Raw genomic sequence first — 19,661 nt, 5'->3', positions numbered from 1 at the left:
CGAACTGTTCGAGTCAAATGTGACTGTTTGAAAAGAGCATTTTACAATCCCAGCGAATCGCTGGTGTATTTTGCTCTCCGTTTGCAACACTTCTCTCTACAATGTGCTCGCTCAGCAGTGCAGCGTGTCAATGATGCCGCTGCTGTTGATTGTTGTAGAAGGGACTAGACAGCTGCTTTCTCTGCCTCCCTTAGATCACCGAGCTCCACAACATCAAGAACATTACCAGAATGCCACGAGAGACGAGGAAGCATGCGGTGGTGATTATCTTCTGTGACGACACATCAAAGACCTTCGCCTGCGAATCAGGTTTGCCCTTTTTCTGTCTCGTAACACATCTCTTTCACACTTTTGCAAAGGAAACCGGGCCTAGAATTTGGCCAGTGGACATTGCTGAGCTGTTTTATGACTAAAATGAAACTAATATCCAAGTTGCCTTGGTTTATTTCAGGGACGTTGTGATACCACTTTTTTGTCAACCGAGTACGAGTACTGAATTTTGAGGACTTGCCAAGTAATGAATAATTCCCTGAATAAAAAGGACACCACTGCTACAGCTTTCAGTTTTAATATTTCAAGTTTCGCCACTGAATCTATGCATATGCTGATGTATAATGTACTTGTATAAGATTCTGGAACTGAGGCTTGCGTTGCACTCAGCAGGCTTCCACTCTCTATTTCATGGACACTGGCGTATAGCAATCATTTGCGACATACGTGATGGCTTTATATCAGCCGACGGCATCAGGAAATCAGGAAACAAATGGCAGATGAGTGACTGATAAAAGAACGCTCCCGCTTTTCTGAAAGAATGCATCTGGACTCATTTATGATTTGATGAACTAGTTGGAAGTTGACAAGACACACTCGGTGTAAGATGTGTCGCATGGAAATAGGCAACTAATCCAAGAAAACATGTTAGCTATTTCCAAGCGAACGCCAGCATCTATTACTGGCGCAGCAGGACCTGCCTAAACAGCAATTGCTCTTTTGCTATTATTATTAATAAAAATGACTGAGTCTGTGCAAAGACTTGGGAGCCACGGAGCACGCTACCACGTCACTGAAAATGTTATACGTACAGTGCACAATGAAAGCTAACATGTAGATGACCATTCTAGAGGTTGTAACTAAAATGCAGTTGAATTTTCTGTGTGTGAGATGAAGAAGAGAGTGAGAGTTGAAACCTATCTACTTGCTTGCAAAAGCAGATCTACTGTTGCGTAAGAATTTAGGATGTAAATCTATGCAATCATCATCATGAGATTGAATGGAATGCAGGATAATCAAACGGAATGGTGTGACCACTGAAGATGCACAGTCCTCCCCTGTACTGCCTACTGGTTTATGTATAGAGTGTTCCCCAATTTATTGGGGCGGTTACGTTCTGGGGGTTCCTGCTTTGGTGGATCGAAGGGCCATGGGCAAATGACACAGCCGTAGTGTCTCCAGACTGAGACCAAACATAGCCATGAGGGAGGGAGGAGAAAACAATGTTTACATTGGAATCTAGCTCCAAAATTAATAAAGACTGCTTATGTGTCTGGTATCATTAAAGTCTTTGGTGTGTGTCATTGTCTTTGTTGTCATCCTATCTAAATGACTGAGACTTGGCTTGGTTCTGTCTCTCACTCTCTCACTTCAGCGTCTGCCTGCGATGACAGACACATCACTCCATAGTAAATCCGAGATCATTTCACCTGGGACAGTGTTGTCCGTGTGTACACACAACACGTCACGATCATAGCTCTGTGAAATGCTGACCTAACTGACTGAAATCACACATCACTTCTTTGATCTGCAGCAAAGCAGACACGACTCTATTGAGGAGGTGGACGGCCCTCAGCTGCCCTGGAGGCAGAGTACAGCACACTGTGACGCAATAATGTGTTTAACTCTTTATTAACCTCTCGCCTCTTGCCTAACCGAGCCTGGAACCAACAGTGTCTGACAAACAAATCTTTTCATTATTGTAAATTTGATCCCAAAAATAACCAATAAATCAGCTGTACATTCATCAAAGCATCATGTGTACCTGCATTGTAAAAAAGAGTTTGACGCATACTCTACTCACTGCTGCTTAACAGAGGTGTTTTCATGGCTTTCACATCCCACATTGATTCTTAAAGAGAAGGTAGAGCTCAAATGAAATTTTCTGGTGCACATTATGCTATAAATATTCCTGTTTCTTTCTCGTGGCTGTGAATGAAATACTCCAGGCGGCATCTGTCCTTTCTTTCACCCGCTAAAATTGTGTGAACGTGTCTCAGCAGACTGCTGAGTTTGTCACCAACGATGACTCTCACAAGCCAGTTGTTGGCTGGAATGACTCAATGCAAATATATGTTTGGTTGATGAAGACATGAACAGCGGATCCCGCTACTCATCCTCACGTAGGTCTGCACGCATCCCTCTTCATAGATTTTCAGAATTGATGCGCTTCACTGCTATTAGCACCACCACTGTTCGCCTCATTTCATCCTTGGGTGACCCTCACCAAATACCGATGACAACGGAAGGCATTTTTTCTCGCTCATCAAGAACTAACACAGGTACTCACCGGTTTAAGGCAGATGCCGCGGCTCAAGCCATGATGTAATTTATTTCTAATTAGAAATCAGTTAAAGTAATCGGTTTGCAGTCTACAAATGCCCTGCTCTCAAAGTCATTCTATACATTTCATTTTATTGAAAACATTTTCCAGTATCCTTGTGTTCCAGTTTTTTTAATGTGATTTATCATGTGCTTGAAATAATAGCACCATTCATATATATATATATATATATATATATATAGATATATATATTTTTTTTAATCTTTTTTTTTGAAGGCCCGAAATTTAAAAGAAAATATACAGTGACAACTGACATAAAGACACTGGTGCAGAAAGCCTCCTCAGATGACAAAAGTGAAGAAAATCTTAAGCCTCAAAATGTTTGTTTTTTATTTATTTATGTATTATAAATTATTGTATTATAATCAACTACCTTAACTGAACCTAAATATGTTTTAGCAAGGACTATCAAGGACTGCCACTTTAATATTACGTGAAACTCAGCCAGCGGAAAGTGCGAACTGCCTTACTTTAGGGTGGATTAATAATAGCGGTGATGATAATTACACATTTATGTATTGGCATGTTTCCTGGCACTAACAAGCAGAGGTACGATGATAGACAAATCAGCCAGTATCGGGCCCTGTGAAGGAATAAACCCTCACCTGAGGGGAGGGAAAAACCAAGGTGTCTCCAAGTGATAGAGGAGGGAGGGCAAATCAATGTGACTTTTGTGGAGAATGTAATCGGGCAGAAAAGAAGGGCACCTGACAAAGAAACCCGGGGCACACCGATGGTGAGTGGGAGTGGATGTGAGTCATTGAATGCAGAGTTGAAACCAAAAAAAAAAATGGTGTTGACATGGAGTCAAGGAGACTGGGCTGTGAAATGGAGTCAAAAGCAGATCCTACAGAAGTGGAGCATATAAGAGACTTGAATCAGGAGGCAGAAGAAGAGCTTTCGTGATTTTGATTTTATACTTCTGCAAACCCTTCTCCAAACCCCAGTGGGGCATTTATACTGCAATTCCATCACTGCACTGCTACTTCATGCCAAGACAAGGGTCAAGTTTCTCTCTGCAATGAAAATGTTTCTTATTTTCAACAGCACAAGTATTTTTCACAAGACTCTCAAATGAAGTTGTGATTTAGAATGATACTGTTGTTGCTCTCTGTAATGAAATCAATTGCTGTCTTTGTGAGTTTCATCTTACAAAAAATGTTTGCCCAGTGGTTATATCAACAGCATTTGTTTTGTTGGATGTGGCTGGTAATATAATGTGAAGGTCTTATTTGCAAGCTCATCATCTGCTTCAATTTGGGTAATAGCCTATAGATCATGTGGATGGATGATCACCAGTTTGTGACCTCAGGCACATTGTTCCACCGGAGCTACTTAGAGTACATTGTACAGCCCCGGAACCTATTATTGAGGGTGAAGGGGGGGAAAAAGAAACTAGTACTCATTTGTTTTTGGCTGTTACTGATCCCACCGGCTCTTTTAATCTGCACAGGATCGATGGGATTGATTTTTCTTTCCCCTGGTTACTCTTAGCTCTACTTATGTGCTGTACGTGCGAGATTCTATTCTGAAATTGCCTCTGTGATTTATGTGTATGTGCATGTGTAAACACACAGAGGGTTATGGCAGTAAAAAAAAAGTGTCATAAATTATATCGGCAGCTGGCTTCTGAACCCTCTTCCTGAAACAATTCGTACCTAACATTTTTTATACCTTGATAATGGACCCCTGAGCTACTATAATCGAGAATTATGAGCGATGCGATGACATCAGCCACCCAAGGAAGTCGTTGGCGCTGTCTCACATTTTCAATTCAATTGAGTCAGGCGTATATTTGGCGCCTCATCGATCAGCGGTTGCTCCCCAACTGAACTTAAAAAAACAAAAAAAGGCTGCATGTTATTCGGCTGTAGGAGGTATGTACAGAGCAAATCCACAAAGATACCATGGTTTAATTTAAAATGTTGATAATATATTAAGTAATATGGAGCTCATAAACATGTTGAAAATGCAGTTGATCCTTGTCTCCCTCTGTTGAAATGACCACGACCAGTCTGGGCCTGGGACCTGGCCTGGGAAATCGGAGTTGATGCACACTTTTGACAAGTTACAAGGAGAAGAAAAACTTCTGTGTGAGCACTGTGGACGCACAAGCATTTGCAGTGGACAGAGGACTGTACTGAGTGCATTCAAATGGGACACCCTTCTTTAATGCACTCTGTTTCATCTCCTAATCTGTCTTCCTTTTAAGGCCTGTTTATGCTCAGCATTACGTACAAACCCTGATCCCAACAAAGCTGTCTGTCCATGTTCTGCGTTCATTTCGTCCGTTTTTTCCACAAAGCTCACAGATACGGACCATACAGGAAACTGTGGGGCAGTGTTGCTGTTACTACCTGATACGTAGCTCTAATGGGACACAAAGAAGCCATAACAATGGTGGAAATTCTCCGTCATCACGTTGCAATACATTAAACGGCCACATGTCTTTTCCATGGCCTTCAATGCTGCCTCTGTTTTCATCTTTTGTGCAAGAGGTACATTATCAATGCTTCTCCCACAGTCTCCATATTGGTTTTGGAGTTTGTGGTTGTCATTAACTTTTGACTCTGGGCTGCTCCCCCTGGTGGATATATTGGTGAACAGCAATATCAACGTAAAGAACTTATTGAAGCATGTCATGAAACGGATGGGTACAGTTTTGTACGTAAAGGGAACAGGAATGGGCTTTTATCCTGCTCTTCTTCATAGTTTTCTACCTCAATAAACCAAATATTATATTCCTAGTGTTTGACAAGATTGTTTTTTCAAATCGCTCAGGTAAATGACAGTGAAGGTCTGACAGTGTCCTGGTCATTAATTCTGTGCCACTGTTTGCGCTGCATGCAGAGCTGGATGCAGAGGAGTGGTGCAAGCTGCTGTGTTTGGAGTGCCTGGGCAGCCGTCTCAACGACATCAGCCTGGGAGAACCGGACCTGTTAGCAGCGGGAGTTCAGCGGGAGCAAAACGGTGAGTGCCCAATTAGTTCGCGCTAAAACAGAGAGCCTTTCGGGGTCAACCGCCTCCCTCCACAGAGCAAATTGTGATTGCAGCTGGCTTGTATGTCTTAATGCAAGTGTGCCCTGCGAGGGTTCGAGAAGCAGAACAGCCCCTGTCCAATTAGGCCAAGCTAATAAGGAGCAGTTTCTGTCAATATCACTTCTGGGGTGCGCTAGAACAGTCCTTACATGAGTACGTCTTGGCTCAGCTTTAGAAGTGGGCTCAACTACGCGTGTGTGAGAGTGAGGGTCACTGGCTGTGGTCTGTTTCAGGGCTAATGAGAAGTGCTGTGCATCACTGGCTTCCCTCATAATGAAGCGTGTCACAAAGAAGGATGAGATTATGGCTTCTAAAGTCATGTGAAATAAATGGGCTTCCCCGACTATTTCTTTACACACAGGAAATGGAAGTGAAAGTGCAGTCTTTGTGTGCTTGCAAGGAACTGGAAGAGCTGTGAAAAAGCAAGTCACTTAGATGACCCCCCCCATTATTTCAAGTCATTTCATTTCATCCCGTGGCTGAAGTGAAATTGTTTTTGCCAGCAGAACTCGGCCTCTTACGTATCCCAACTTTTTTGGATTCTTGGTGGTGAGCTGTTTCCTTGTGGCGGAGGCGGCGTTATCATGCAGAACTTGCAGTGTTGTGCCGACGCGATAAGCAAACGTCTGTGTCTCTTCGCTCTGACTGAATGAAACCAAGAGGCCCGCAACCATGTTTCAATTAGCGGCCCTCCCCAAACAGCGGGCGACGATAATTAGATCAGAGTTCATTTTCTCCATCCCTAAAAATATGCCACATTATGACATGGCCATTTTATATCCACTGCCAACACACGGCTTATTCAGAATCATTAGGCGTGATTAGTGAGGACTCATTTAGATTGCGGAGACGCCTTTGTCCTGTCTGGCCGCCGCTGAGCTTTTGGCTTTGATTCCTGGATGGCTACTCTGGAAGAATGAGGTGAAGTAAGGGTCAAGACATCTTCATCACGCTGAGCTAAGAATACCTGAGCTTCATGCACTCATCAGCAGTGCTCACTGACATTAATCTCAGACTCGTAATGCTCCGTCAGACTCCAGCAGAGTCCAATATCCAGTCATACCAGGCCTGTCATGGGCAACGCCGCCCTTCTCTGTAGCCATCCTGCTGCCATAAAAGCAACATGGAAATGTTCCACTGTATCCTGTTTTGAGATTTGAGTGTCTGCTAATGATGTCCAATTGATATTTATGAGAATTATTAACAATAATTATTTAAACAATCTTATTGGGGGGAATTCATTTATTTCATTTATTTATTTTTTTCTATCCCAACTGTTAAGTCAGCTGCTGTAGAAAGATAACAATACTGACCTTTGTTAAAAACACTTGTCCCTTATTCCTGTTTATGTTTAATATATTAAAGTAAAAATATATGGTCACCTACATTACGTCAACTAAGACATGATTAGAAAGAATAAATATTCTGTTTCATTCTATTTATATAGACAAATATATTTTTATGCCATCTAGTGACGTAACCTGAGGTACCAACTCTATAAACAAACATGGCTCATTGTACTGAAGCGACATCAGCGAAGGTTTGAGTGAATTGTCAGCGTTTTTTTTTGTGGAAGAAGAGTTGGTTCATGGAAATGAAGGACATATTTTTATTCAAGGCATGTTCTTCTGAAAGCGACAACTCCCTATTGTAACAGGATGAAGGGCTGAACATCGATTGGCTTCATTGCAATGAATAATCATATCAAAATAAGATGAAGATGGGTGTCATACTGTCTACTGTCTTAAGAAGGGCCAGCAGTGTGAAATACATATAATGTGTTTGTGTCAATAAGAGGACTTGCCCTATTTTTGGGTAAGTTTTATCACCGCTTCTGCTCTCTGCTGTTTTGTTTACGTCTGTTTACATTTGAAAACTGTGTGTATTGCAGTCGGTTTCAGAACCCATTTGAGGTGAACGGCCAGGCCAAATGGTACATACAGCAGCAAAATGATCACTGCAGAGTAGCGAACAACGCAGATGGTTGCCACTTCGTTGTCCCTTGAAGTTGCTTCACCCTGTTCTCACGTGGCTTACATCTATTGGCAGAACAGGCGTGCGTGCTCAGCGGCACGATTAGAACGTCCAACTGTTCAGTTGAAAAAAATAATCTTATTGTATTTATTATGTTTAATGTTATGTAGTTTTTTTTGTCCTACGATGCTAATTTTTGTGGTTTGTGGTTAATCCTTTATTGGCATTTTTTCCCTTTGGCCTGAGGAATGAATGTGTGTTCTACACTGATTGGAATAAAACACACTGGCAGAAATAGGAGAAAACGATGAACAGAATGTAACAAGACTGGCACATGAATAAAAATAGAAGTTGTCGAGGTGAGGACAATTGTACAGCAGAGATCGGAATCAGTTTGGGGCAATCAGGATGTGTGACATTCAGAAACACACTCAGGGTATAAGCTCAAGCACCAGAGAACCAAGCCACAAGAGATTGGGGGGACAATAGAGAGGTCTACTTTACCAGCATAGGAGAGTGGACCAGCTCTCCCCACGAACTTGAAACAGGCAGCTTAAATACTGATGACTGGTGCGCTGATTGCAGAGTGGTTCCAGCCGGCTGTCATTATTGGTCAAGGAGGAGAGACATGGGAGGAAGGACACAAAATATAAGCGGACACAAAACAGTCTATGACTACCCACACTACGGCACAAGCTCGATCGACTTTCTTGCGCTGTTTGTTCTCGTCTGTCCAGATGAGCTAATGTGAATTTCAATGTTAAAGGCACAGATGGCATTCCACCACACATGGATGAAAACGTGTTTTTTTTCTTCTTTTTTTCCACAATATAATAGGTCGGTTGCTGCCAGTGCTAAACGACAAACTTAAAACTGCAGCCGTGATATGTAGCTACAGCATTAGCAAAACATCAGTAGCCACCTGTTTCCTGCTATCATCACGATTATATCCGCTCAACAGCTTGAACAAATTTAATTCAGTTGGTGGCTCAAATGTCCTGGAGAATCCTGTTTTAGCCCAAGACAATCCCAAAGTTCTCTCCATTTCAGAGAGGTATATGCTGTTGTAGCCAGTGTTCAATGTGTTGCAACTGGTTACAGTAGAGATGGGAACACCTAGAAAACACGCCCTCTCAGTGAGAGGGCCTGTAATCGATTATGAATTTCCAGATGTTCAAATGTTCATGAGTTTCCGGATGTTCAAAACTTGATAACAGAACACAGGACATGTGGAGAGGTCTATTTTCTTTAGAAGAACCCTTGGTGTTGGAGCACACTTGCTGTCTCTTTTCCAAGTTGAAATTCTACTTTTTTTCTGTGCTGAAAAAGAAAATCTCTCTTCCACTGGTCCTCCCTGAATATGAACTGAGATATTGTGACTGTTTTCAGAACGTTTCAATGTCTACCTGATGCCGACGCCCAACCTGGACATCTACGGAGAGTGCACCATGCAGATAACTCACGAAAACATCTACCTGTGGGACATTCACAACGCTCGCCTCAAACTTGTCATGTGGCCTCTCAGCTCGCTACGCAGATACGGCCGAGATTCCACCTGGTTCACGTTCGAGTCTGGAAGGTAAATTCGAGTCTCCGACTGTGTTTTGGGGTGAGAAAGTTGAGCTGCTGCAGAAACTTTTTAAAAAGGCAGGATTCCCAGGATATCTGTATTAGCAGCAGAGCCCTTCAGGCGTTAATTTGACAGGTTCCTCTGAACAGGTATTTGTTTGTGTGTTGTTGTGCGCGACTCTCCGAGTGCACTTTCAGCCATGCATATGTGTTGAGATGGCAATCCAAAATTGTTGCGGCATCAAAGTGTGTCTACCTCTCTTTCTGTCTGTGTTTGTGTTCCTGGCGCAGGATGTGTGACACGGGAGAGGGTTTGTTCACGTTCCAGACGCGGGAGGGGGAGAAGATCTACCAGCGGGTCCACTCAGCCACACTCGCTATCGCCCAGCAGCATGAAAGGATGATGGAGGAGATGGAGAAGAGCTCCCAGGTACACTTTGTGGGGAAACTGGTGCACTTTACAAACACAGCTTTTGAAATGCAAACACAGTAAGGAGAAACTACATACCTCGAGATGCACACTTTAACTTCCCACATTTATACACTGAGGAGGACACCTTCCCTCTGGACCTGTCTTTGTTGTTAAATGGATGCAAATTCTTTTGTGAGACGACACTTTAAAGCAGCGCATTGCTGACTTGGTAAAGGAGCGTGAGTTATTACATGTTGTTATCATTGTGTCTTCAGGTCTTTTTCGAGTCTTTAATTACATTTTATTAATTACGGCCTTAATGCCGCTGCAATTTATTGAGTCTCACTCTTGTACAATTTTGAGGCAGACAGCAGCCACAATGTCAATTCATTACATGCTCATTTGTTATGCGACATGCAAATTGGTGAATTTCAAAATATCATACAAAATGTAAACATTGAGTCTATAATGAGTAACTGAGCAGTAGCAGTCATATACTTTGCTTGAATCTGACCTAAAACTGTGTTTGAAACTGAATTCTTTGTATCAGTACTTTTTGGGTTACTTACAGTAGATGGAAATAATGAAATGGATTTAAATTCCCTCCACATGGAATTTTTTGTAAAGAATCCAACTGAACTAAATGTGTTGGAACAGCACACTTTATACTTTTGTAAGTTATGAAAACTGAAGAATTTAAGAATTTAAAGTTTTGAATGTTATTTTACTTGGATATGAATAGCCACTGAAAATATTGCATTACACTCATCCTAAAGCACTAATGTATGCAGCATAATGCAGAAAATGCGAGCTTTGAATGGCATGTGCATAAAAAAAACAAAAAAAAACAAGGGGTGAGACCGAGGGAACTATGTGGCTCTGAGCTCTGGTTGTTGGGTGTTCATTGCGCGAGTAGTTGAAGTAGAATACTATCGAGGAGCAGCCAGTGACCGTGGGGAGACCACATGGCTGCTTAATACTACCACACCAGCTCCCAAACATCGGGATACATGGATCGATTGGAATAGAAACAGAATAATAACAGGCCATTGTTTTAAATTTGAGAAATCCAGTCATGTCTTTTGTACGTCGAAAACTAGCGGATGAATTCAAATATACAAGGAATGAATACAACCGAGAAGAAAGCAGACTGACGTTCAATTGCTTTTTAGTTGCAACAAAACTAGCTAGCCATCAGCACAGCATGTTGTTATTTTCTTGGGCTCATTCCTGGAGTCTTGTCTACAATTTTGGAAATTTAGAAAAGTTGAGACTCAATGCAACTCACAGTTTGTGTCGAGAAGAAAATCCAAGCGTTTACGTTGACACCCAGAAAACCTGCTAAGGTTCTCCTTGTAAATGTGTTTATTGTATTTAATGTTTGTAAAAATGAGTACATCTTCAAAGATTTGATACTGTTAGAAAACCAACTCAGTGCTTCTTGAATTGCTTTAATGGTTTGGCTCACTGTCGTTGACCACGCCTGTTTGCTGCTCGATTCTGTGCCCTCAGTGGCAGTTCATCATCCTTCTCTCACACAATGTTCCCACACAGGTCTCCCCCTCCCACTCCTACTGCGCTTCCTCTGACACCCTGCGGTCCTGGCCTCCGCCCCCTCCTTCCACCTTCCGTCCTTCCTTCCTGCCTCCTTCCCCACTATCGTGTTTATTCTTCATTTATGCAAGTGGTGATGAGCCTTGACCATATGGCCGTGTTTCTAGACCCCAACATTCTGGCCCTGTTCCAAAGCCAGTTTCTATTAGACAAGTCAATATTTACATCATTTTAGGGCTTGATTCCAAACCCTTTATGTTATTTATAATAAAATGTATTTTTAAATGTTGTGATTGACTGACAGGAAGCACTTTCTGTGTTTCAGGTCCACTCAAGAGAGACGCTCACCAAGTCCATCTCTCTGCCGCGCAGCGCCTACTGGCAGCACATCACACGCCAGAACAGCGTGGGCGATCTCTTCTCTTACCAAGGTGCATTTGTGAACTTTTTAATTCTTATAATGACTCTCTCACCTACTGGAGGCATTGGAGGACAGTGTGTATGCTGCTTCCTCCTCCTCCTCATCATCATTTTGTCTCTTGCAGCATGTACTGCATTCAAAACATAGGTGGTTCACCAGGGTATTTATTACACTGGACCTTTGGTTTGGAGCTTTACAGCGAGGAGGTGGCCCTTGATGCCCAGTTTAAGGCAACCCTCCTGGGTCAGCTATTTTAATGTCCACAGGCTTGTTAAGGGTTCACTCTGGTTTCCTCCCATGTTTCAAAAACATAGCTGAACAGATTTGCCTGTAACTGTTAACCTTCATCTGCTCTGCAGTAGAATGAAGTCCTGTCCAGGGTGTCCGTCACTGTTCAACTGAACTCAAATAGGCTTCAGCCCCAAAAATGAAATCACTATAAAGTAGTGGATAATGTTGTGGAAACCTTTACATTTAGCATTAGACATGTTATTTAGTGTGTCTCTTTCATTGCCGTTGTCTTTGGACATTCTGATATTTTTCTGGACCCTTCAAGGTCAAACATTCACCGCGTTTTCACACTTGAAGAGTCGACAGAAAAAGCCATGGTCATTATTTATTGGGGCAGTCAAACGGTAACTGTCCAAATTCTGGTGAGCACAGTAGCTTCTCCCTCATTCATCACTCTGCCATCTTGGCTGGTCCTCCCAGAGTTTCCTCTGGTGTCTGTCAGCTGGACTACATCGCTCCACCTCACATTCCCCCACACAACGTCATACGCGTTCAGCGCTACCATTATCTGTCCTCCTTTTCTATGAATAAATTGAATGCATCAGTGTGTTTGAGGACATGGGAAAGGTCTCATCACAGTGTTGAATCAATGTGGGAGAAAGATGTCACAGTATCAGAGTCATGACAAGGGAGGTTCATGCCAAATGATCTCTGCTTTAACCATTTGCATTGCCAGGGCAACTATTTATTCATACATACACAAGTGCACATAAATCAGTATGCTTCTTTTACCACCTCCTGATGATGTTAAGATCATTTCTATTTATCTATGTCTGTAAATGGTAAAATAACTCACAAGCGAAAGCCAGATTTGGATTGAATTTTTTGGTAAGATGAGTGGGAAGGAATAGTAATTCAGTGTCCGTGGTGCTCTGGATGACCTTCTGAATCCATAAACCTTATCAAGGATCTGTGACTCACTAGTTTCACAAGTAAAGTAGCTACTTTCACCTGCTGCCCCATTGAGCTTGTTGATGTTTTGAATATTAAAAAAGGTGTCAAATTATATCGCTTAAATACATGTTAACAAATACATAGGTTAATAAAAGGCACAATTGTGTGGTGTGATATCAATGTCTAACAATTGCTTTTATGATGTTGATAATGTCCATTTATATGTACATAAACGGATTTATTTGAAGCGTCAGTAGACACAGACTGATGGCTTTGTTATTTATGATCGCGATAAAAATTGGTGAAAATGTTAGACGTGCATTTTGTTGCATTTTACTCCTCATCAATACCACCACTGCTTTAGCTATAAGTTGAGCTGTCGCACCTGACCGGAAACAATCATGGCTTCTCAAACACGCAGTTCAGTTCGTAGTTTACCACAAGGGCGTAACCATCCGCGCTAAATGTAAATTAGCATGCATTGCTTTTAAGAGAGGTAACACTGAGCATTTTGGGAAATATATATAAAAAATATTTTAACAATATTTTTTTACATTTTAACCTATGTATTTGTTAACATGTATTTAAGCATATAATTTGACAATATTTTTTACACTAACAATATTGCGATCACGATTCTGGGGGGGTTGGAATTTGTTGTCTGCATTATTCATTAAACACAAGAAATAAATTATAATGAAGTGACCAACACCAACCACGTTAGTATAGAGTACAATGGATTGTTCTGACAGGGAGTCTGTCGATGGAAAGCAAACTGGGTTCGGTAAATTGTCAAAGTCTAACACTGAATGCAGACTTTTAATCACGTTTGACTCTGACGCGTCACCATGACGACAGAGCCCGTCGTGTTTGTTACTTGATGCCAAGGACAACCAGGAAAGAGATCAAATGGAGAGCAAACATGTGAGACATGGTTGGGACAGTCCAGATAATCTTTGACTGGTGTTGAGCCGCTACTTGGTCGTGGCGCTGTCGCACACGGTGCTGTGCTGTCACCATGCAACAGTCAACAGTTTCTCATACACAATGTAACCACGTTCTGTTGGAACATGCTAAATGCTCAGTTTGCGTTTTCCCCTCCCAAAAATTGTGTGTAAATGTTTTGTGACTGAGGTACCAGCTCACAGACAGTGGTTGCTTGTTGCGTAGAAATAGCTTTGTAGGTCCCTAAGCGATATCTATAGCATCTGTCACCTGGGGGAGACTCGGAGTAGAGTTGTTCCTCCATACTTAACACCAGCAAAACTGCAGGTAGTTTTCACCCATCGTACACTTACATTACTTGTATAAGCCAACATTTTTGGTGTTTGTCTCCGCAGCCAAACACAGAGCACAGTCAGTCTGCTGAGTCACCCTGTCGACGCTCAAATACCTCGCAGGAATAATTAAGGAACACAAGTTTCCGATGCGCTTGAGCCTCTTTCACCTCTGCTAATTACTTATTTTAAAATAACAGGACACCTGGCACGCTGACATGCCGTCGCTTCATGTTGCTGGGCGGTTACCACCACAGCTCCCTGAGGGCTCTTTTGGCACCATTAAAAGTAATTTCATGTTTAAGTGAATTGGGGATATAGTGTTTAAAAACCACCCAAAGGAAGCTGCTTAATCTCATCAGAGGAGAGTCAGTGCCAATGCAGATTTTTTTTAAGGGCAAGAGCGGCGGCTAGTCTGAGAAATTTCAGCACTATGGGAGTGAACAGAGGAGAGCCGCGCCATACTGAAGATAAACGTTGAGAGATGTACAGGTGCGACGCAACTGGAAGCTACATTGTCTCTGTCTCATGTATGTAGCAACACTGGCACAGACAACCACACACGCCTCTAGGCAGAGTTAAGAGTCACCAACTGACCTCTATATATCTACAGTACATATATTGGCCTCTGTTTGTAGGCGACCCCAAGAGAATAAGGGGAAGAAAATCAATGAGTGAACTTCTTTTGACAAAACCTTTGCCATCTAACAACAGTGTCTCACTGCTATTACCCCACCTGGCCGAGATCATGAGATGATCTCACCAGAAAACACCTGAAAGGCCAGCGATTCTGGGGATTTGGCAGAACTGACTGTGTCGAGTTTGTGTTAGATATTATGGTTGCAGAAGGGACACCAACAAACAAAATCTCCAAGTTGCTCCTTGACACCAATAATGTGATTTTTTTTTTTTTTTAAATACTTTTTTTTGTAATTTTGTCTAGATAATTTGGCATATCAAATGTCACTGATAACAATGAGCTCAGTCCGACAGCAGGTGCAGCAGCCTACTAAAGAGAGTATTGCATTCTTTATAAGAGTCAGGGATTCACATGATAATTCACAACATTTTATTATCCGTCATACGCTTCATTTATGCTCTAAATACCAGGGTTTTTCCTGTTATTTTGAACACAGGACAACTGCCGGCGCTTTCATCCGACCAAGCAGTGCCAGTCGTTCCCCCCTCCTGCTGCTCATCCCACTTCAAAGCAACAGAATACTCTGATAGTTACAAAAATAAAACGTTGATCTTTCTACACTGGAACCACAGATATCTGGACAGTGTGCTGACAACGTGAACGAGTCAGTACCATTAGCAGACTCCTGATGTTCCTCATCTCACCACATCTATCTGTAGCCCCAACACTTCCGTATTTTCCTTCGTTGAATACCTCTGTAATCCGTGATAATCCTCAGTCGCTTGCACTCACTTACACCCTGTCTGAGGTGGCATCTCAAGAATATGGATGAAAGAGGAATCTGGTGGCCAAGGCATGACCTCCGAAGAGGAACTACAAGACATGACCTTAGGTCGCTGGGGCAAGCGTCTGGTGCAACTGAATCATCATAACCACGTCTTTTGGCCTGGCTTTGCTTTATCAGTCGCACCACGTTTCTGTTGCCCGATAGCTGTTTCTATTCATGTAGTCTGTGCTCTCTACAACATGTATTTGACTGGTTTGCTGACGCCAATGCAGCTTTTGAGTAGCTAAAGCCTGCGCTGTCATGTCTGGTTGTGCTGCATGTGACACGTAAAATACCGTGAAAAGACTGAAAGGTTCGGTGTTTATTCACAGTTCTAACAGCAAGCAGTTTCTAACAAGTGGACTGGGTCTCATGAAACAAACAAACTCTGGATCTGTTCATGTGAAAATCTGAACACGACAGTCGTGTGCAACAACACAGACATCATGGACACGGAACATTGCAAATGCCCAGCTGGCCCGATCACACTGTTTCTGGAGACAGTCGAGAAGTAGTGGCATGGTCACGTTACCTTCATGGTGTGGGAACAATAATGGAATCGTTCTTCTCCTCAAAGACTCAAGCCACAAAGCTAACGGTCATATTTAGTCCTTTTAAAAAAATCAAATTCTTCTAAAAGATACAGAAAAGAATGAGTTCAATATTTTACACAATTCAGAGAAGCGCAACACAGCATCTCACTCTCCAACCATTTGACTGACATGAATGCCCCAAACATCCTCTCAGTGTAACCTTTTATGCCGCCTGAAGTTCTTAAAAGTGAGTGCTGACAGGCTTTTACGGCAGTTGGAATTTCTTCAATTACAAACTCCGGTGCAGAGAGAGGCATGAAGACCTGAAACTTCCCATCAACCATTTCTCTTGTTATTTCACACACCTACTCACTTCCTCTACATTTGGCTGTGCTCCTTTACAGAGCGGGAGCATTAGCAAGTCTAATGGAGGAGAGCGGTGCTGCAGGATTTGACAGAGTCAGCCAATAGCCTCAGCAGGATGATAACCGTCTTATCTCAGGTTACAACAAAGACAGATGCGCCAAACTTGGGACTTTAAAACGCTGATGTTGCTCCCCGCTTGCTCCACACTCTGACGCATGCAGCCTCCCAGGTAGGCACGTAGAGGGAGCGCTCTTCCTCGTCTGAGAAGACCCAGGGCAGACCCTCGTGACAGCTCTGGGAGACACCGGTGTAGTCGCTCACAGTGGCTTTGACAGGTTCGGATGCAGCGGCAACAACATCACCTACATCAGCCTTCTCTGAATACATGAATGCCACAACTGTTTTGTGTACTGCAGATGAGTTTCACTCTAAAAAATCACTACCGTATTTTCCGGACTATAAGCCGCAACTTCTTTCTCGCGAACCCTGAACCCTGCGGCTTATACAACTGCGCGGATAATATATGGATTTTTACACGGGATGCTCCAATCCATCGGCCACCGATTATGGAAGGCTGATCTTGGTGTGATCGGTGAATGCCGAACACAAAATCTGATCACATGTGACAGCCGGCACTCTGATGAAGCACCGACCGCGGCGTGTGATGCGTCAGCTCCTCCTTCCCTCCCTGCCAACTCGCCACTCGCCTGGCAACAGCATGTCTAATGCGGAGGACTTTTTCAGTCCGTCATGTAAAGTCTGCATCCTGCAGCATATGCACGTTAAAAGGCATCATCGCCACAAATTCAATACGATATGTAAAACATCAGCACTTGACAGAGAGTTTTATGATGCTCATGAAGGGGAAACTGCAGGAACCAGAGGTCACTCGCGGACAATCGCCAGTCTGAGGGTGACATTCGGAATGCGAAGCATATTGCTCGAGTAATAGTAATAAATTTCACAGAGCCAGGTGACAAGCCTTTCTCAGGTGTTGTTTTAAGAATGAATCAAACGCGACCAAATCCGCTGCTGTTTTGTGTGTGTCAGATGCAGCCAGTCTAATATTGATGCAGCTTTGGCCGCCTGAATCTGAAACTTTTGCAAAGGTCCAGAGTGGGTAATTTCATGAAAGAAGTTGAAGGCAGCTGCTTCCGCTGAGTGCTCTCCCTGTGTCTCGGTCTAAAGAGCGTCATGCTGGCAAAAATATTGAGTCTCGTCACATCAAAAAGATGACATCACCGGCATTTTATTTACCTTTAAAGCACTCAAATTGCGCTGTTTTCGCCCGCGTGTAAGCAGCTATGCTAACAGAGACGGTCTACTGGAGGGTGAAAACAGCGCTTTTTGAACACTTTAAACGTAAATAACATGTGAGGAGTTCATGATTCAAGTTCAGAACATTGCTGAGATTGTTTCATCACTCAGTCTCGATGCTGGACCCCGTTTTCAAAACTCGAACTAGAGGATCGCTAGAAGTGACCCTCATGCATTTTCTGCGGCTCAGACAGCAACAGTGCACCAGCGGCTTATGGACCAGTGCGGCGAAAAATGTACGGAAAAGATACATTTTTCTTCTTAGATTTCGTGCGTACGGCTAATATTCCGGTGCGCTCTATAGTCTGAAAAATCTGTTAGTAATAACAAATCAAAGTGTCAAAACAAAAAAAAAAAGGTCAAATTATGTGACGTCTCTTGTGAGCCTTCACTGCGTCTCCACTGTGTGTGTCTCCCATGCAACATGTGCCAGTCAGTGTTGACACCACGGCACCGACGGATCCCTCGCTGCTCTCTGTCAGCGCCACCATTTTGACTGTCTTCCACTGGGCTCAAATTGGCCTTGCTGAGGAGACAGATCGTCTTGGCTGAGTCGCGGAGCGGACGCGGCCCGCTGCGCACCAGTCGTTTAAGCAATTTATGAAAGCAGGAGGGGGACACAGTGTCCCGCACTCAGCCTTCACTGAGCCTTTTTAAAATACATATTTCTGTGAGTCACACGACAGGAAGCACTTGTTGATGTGTGTGGGTTTCTGTGGACGACTCACCCTTCCACGTCGTCTGCCATTCAACTTAAAGTGATGAGAATGAGACTGTTCTGGACGATAGGCGTACGGTACAGTACGTCACATCATCAAGCACGAGCCGGTCTCACACAGCGAGGGAGTTTCGAAAGGCACCAGCTGCCTTGTTTATCGTTACTACAGCGAGCAGGAGTTTGTCATGTGACAAATGTGGACAGCTTTTGCTGCTGAGCAACAGGATGTTCAACACACAATCCAAGGCTGCTCCACTTATGATAACAAACATGGAACCGTCTCTTAGTTTTCTTCCTCCAGGGCCAGAAAATCATTTTGAAAAGGTGGAAAAGTTTCACCAAATAAAAACCCTGGCTGTATTCTTGGGTCTTTGATGTTCCTGCTTTTATGTCACCGCTGCGACTAGCTAATGAAACAGGCTGTTATTAGATGTCAGTTGTTACCTCCACTAAGGAGGACATGGAATCTTGTGTGTCTGCTACTAGCAAAACAACACAAAAGTGGAGGAATGGATTTGTGCTTGTGTGTTCCACAGCGATGGAGTCGAAAGCTAAAAAAGGCGTCACATGATAGTTTTTCTGTTTTGTATATTGGTGTTGTTTCTGTTGTTTTTTTAAAATCCAACTTTCAGGTGTGGTATTGTCGCAGAGTAGACAGGGTACAGATATCGCCGCTCAACATTTACTGCCGATATGCTACGATGGCTACAACAACAGCCGAAGTGTGCGACTGTGTGCATTAAACTCTCATCGCTGCTCAGCAACAACAGCAAATGATTTGTTTTGCCATTTCCATCGGAGCCGCTCCGCAAGAAATCCGCTTATAAAGTCATATTTAATTGAATAATCAAATACCAATTAACTTGTGTTGGCAAATGGATCGGTGGTGGATGAAACATTCTGAAGATCAGCAACTTCACTTTTATGACTCTGTTCTGATGGCTGCTGTGAATGTCCTATTAGGTTTTTGCGGCTCCTGAATTATTGATCTTTGGCCACTTTGGTGTGGCGCGTGATCAGCCGCCGCCGGCCACTTTATCCTGCCGGCCTCTGCAAACAGCCAGCTAATACATAATGAATGACCACCCTCAAAACTCCAGTGCACCTCCATCTCTGTCAGGGGAGGAAATGCATTTCCCAAGTAAAACCCTGATGAACTGTTTCACAATGTGGCGGTGTAACAAGGCGCCATTAATAGGAGTGTAAACTGAATCAA

General features: G+C 43.0%; 1 protein-coding gene across 1 annotated transcript in view; it reads left to right on the top strand.

Moving 5' to 3' along the window:
* Nucleotides 1–19,661, top strand: part of dok6 (docking protein 6) — a 56,015-nt gene that overhangs the window by 32,414 nt on the left and 3,940 nt on the right. Inside the window, exons 3-7 of the mRNA XM_053861232.1 lie at nucleotides 195–309; nucleotides 5,465–5,584; nucleotides 9,017–9,206; nucleotides 9,488–9,626; nucleotides 11,488–11,593. Coding sequence (XP_053717207.1) covers nucleotides 195–309; nucleotides 5,465–5,584; nucleotides 9,017–9,206; nucleotides 9,488–9,626; nucleotides 11,488–11,593 — 670 coding nt within the window. The remainder of the gene's footprint in view (nucleotides 1–194; nucleotides 310–5,464; nucleotides 5,585–9,016; nucleotides 9,207–9,487; nucleotides 9,627–11,487; nucleotides 11,594–19,661) is intronic.

The sequence above is a fragment of the Synchiropus splendidus genome, chromosome 3, assembly GCF_027744825.2.
Source record: "Synchiropus splendidus isolate RoL2022-P1 chromosome 3, RoL_Sspl_1.0, whole genome shotgun sequence".
In the NCBI taxonomy this organism is placed as follows: domain Eukaryota; kingdom Metazoa; phylum Chordata; class Actinopteri; order Syngnathiformes; family Callionymidae; genus Synchiropus; species Synchiropus splendidus.
Note: the sequence above shows the minus strand (reverse complement) of the source record. Positions and strands in the feature narration are given on the sequence as shown.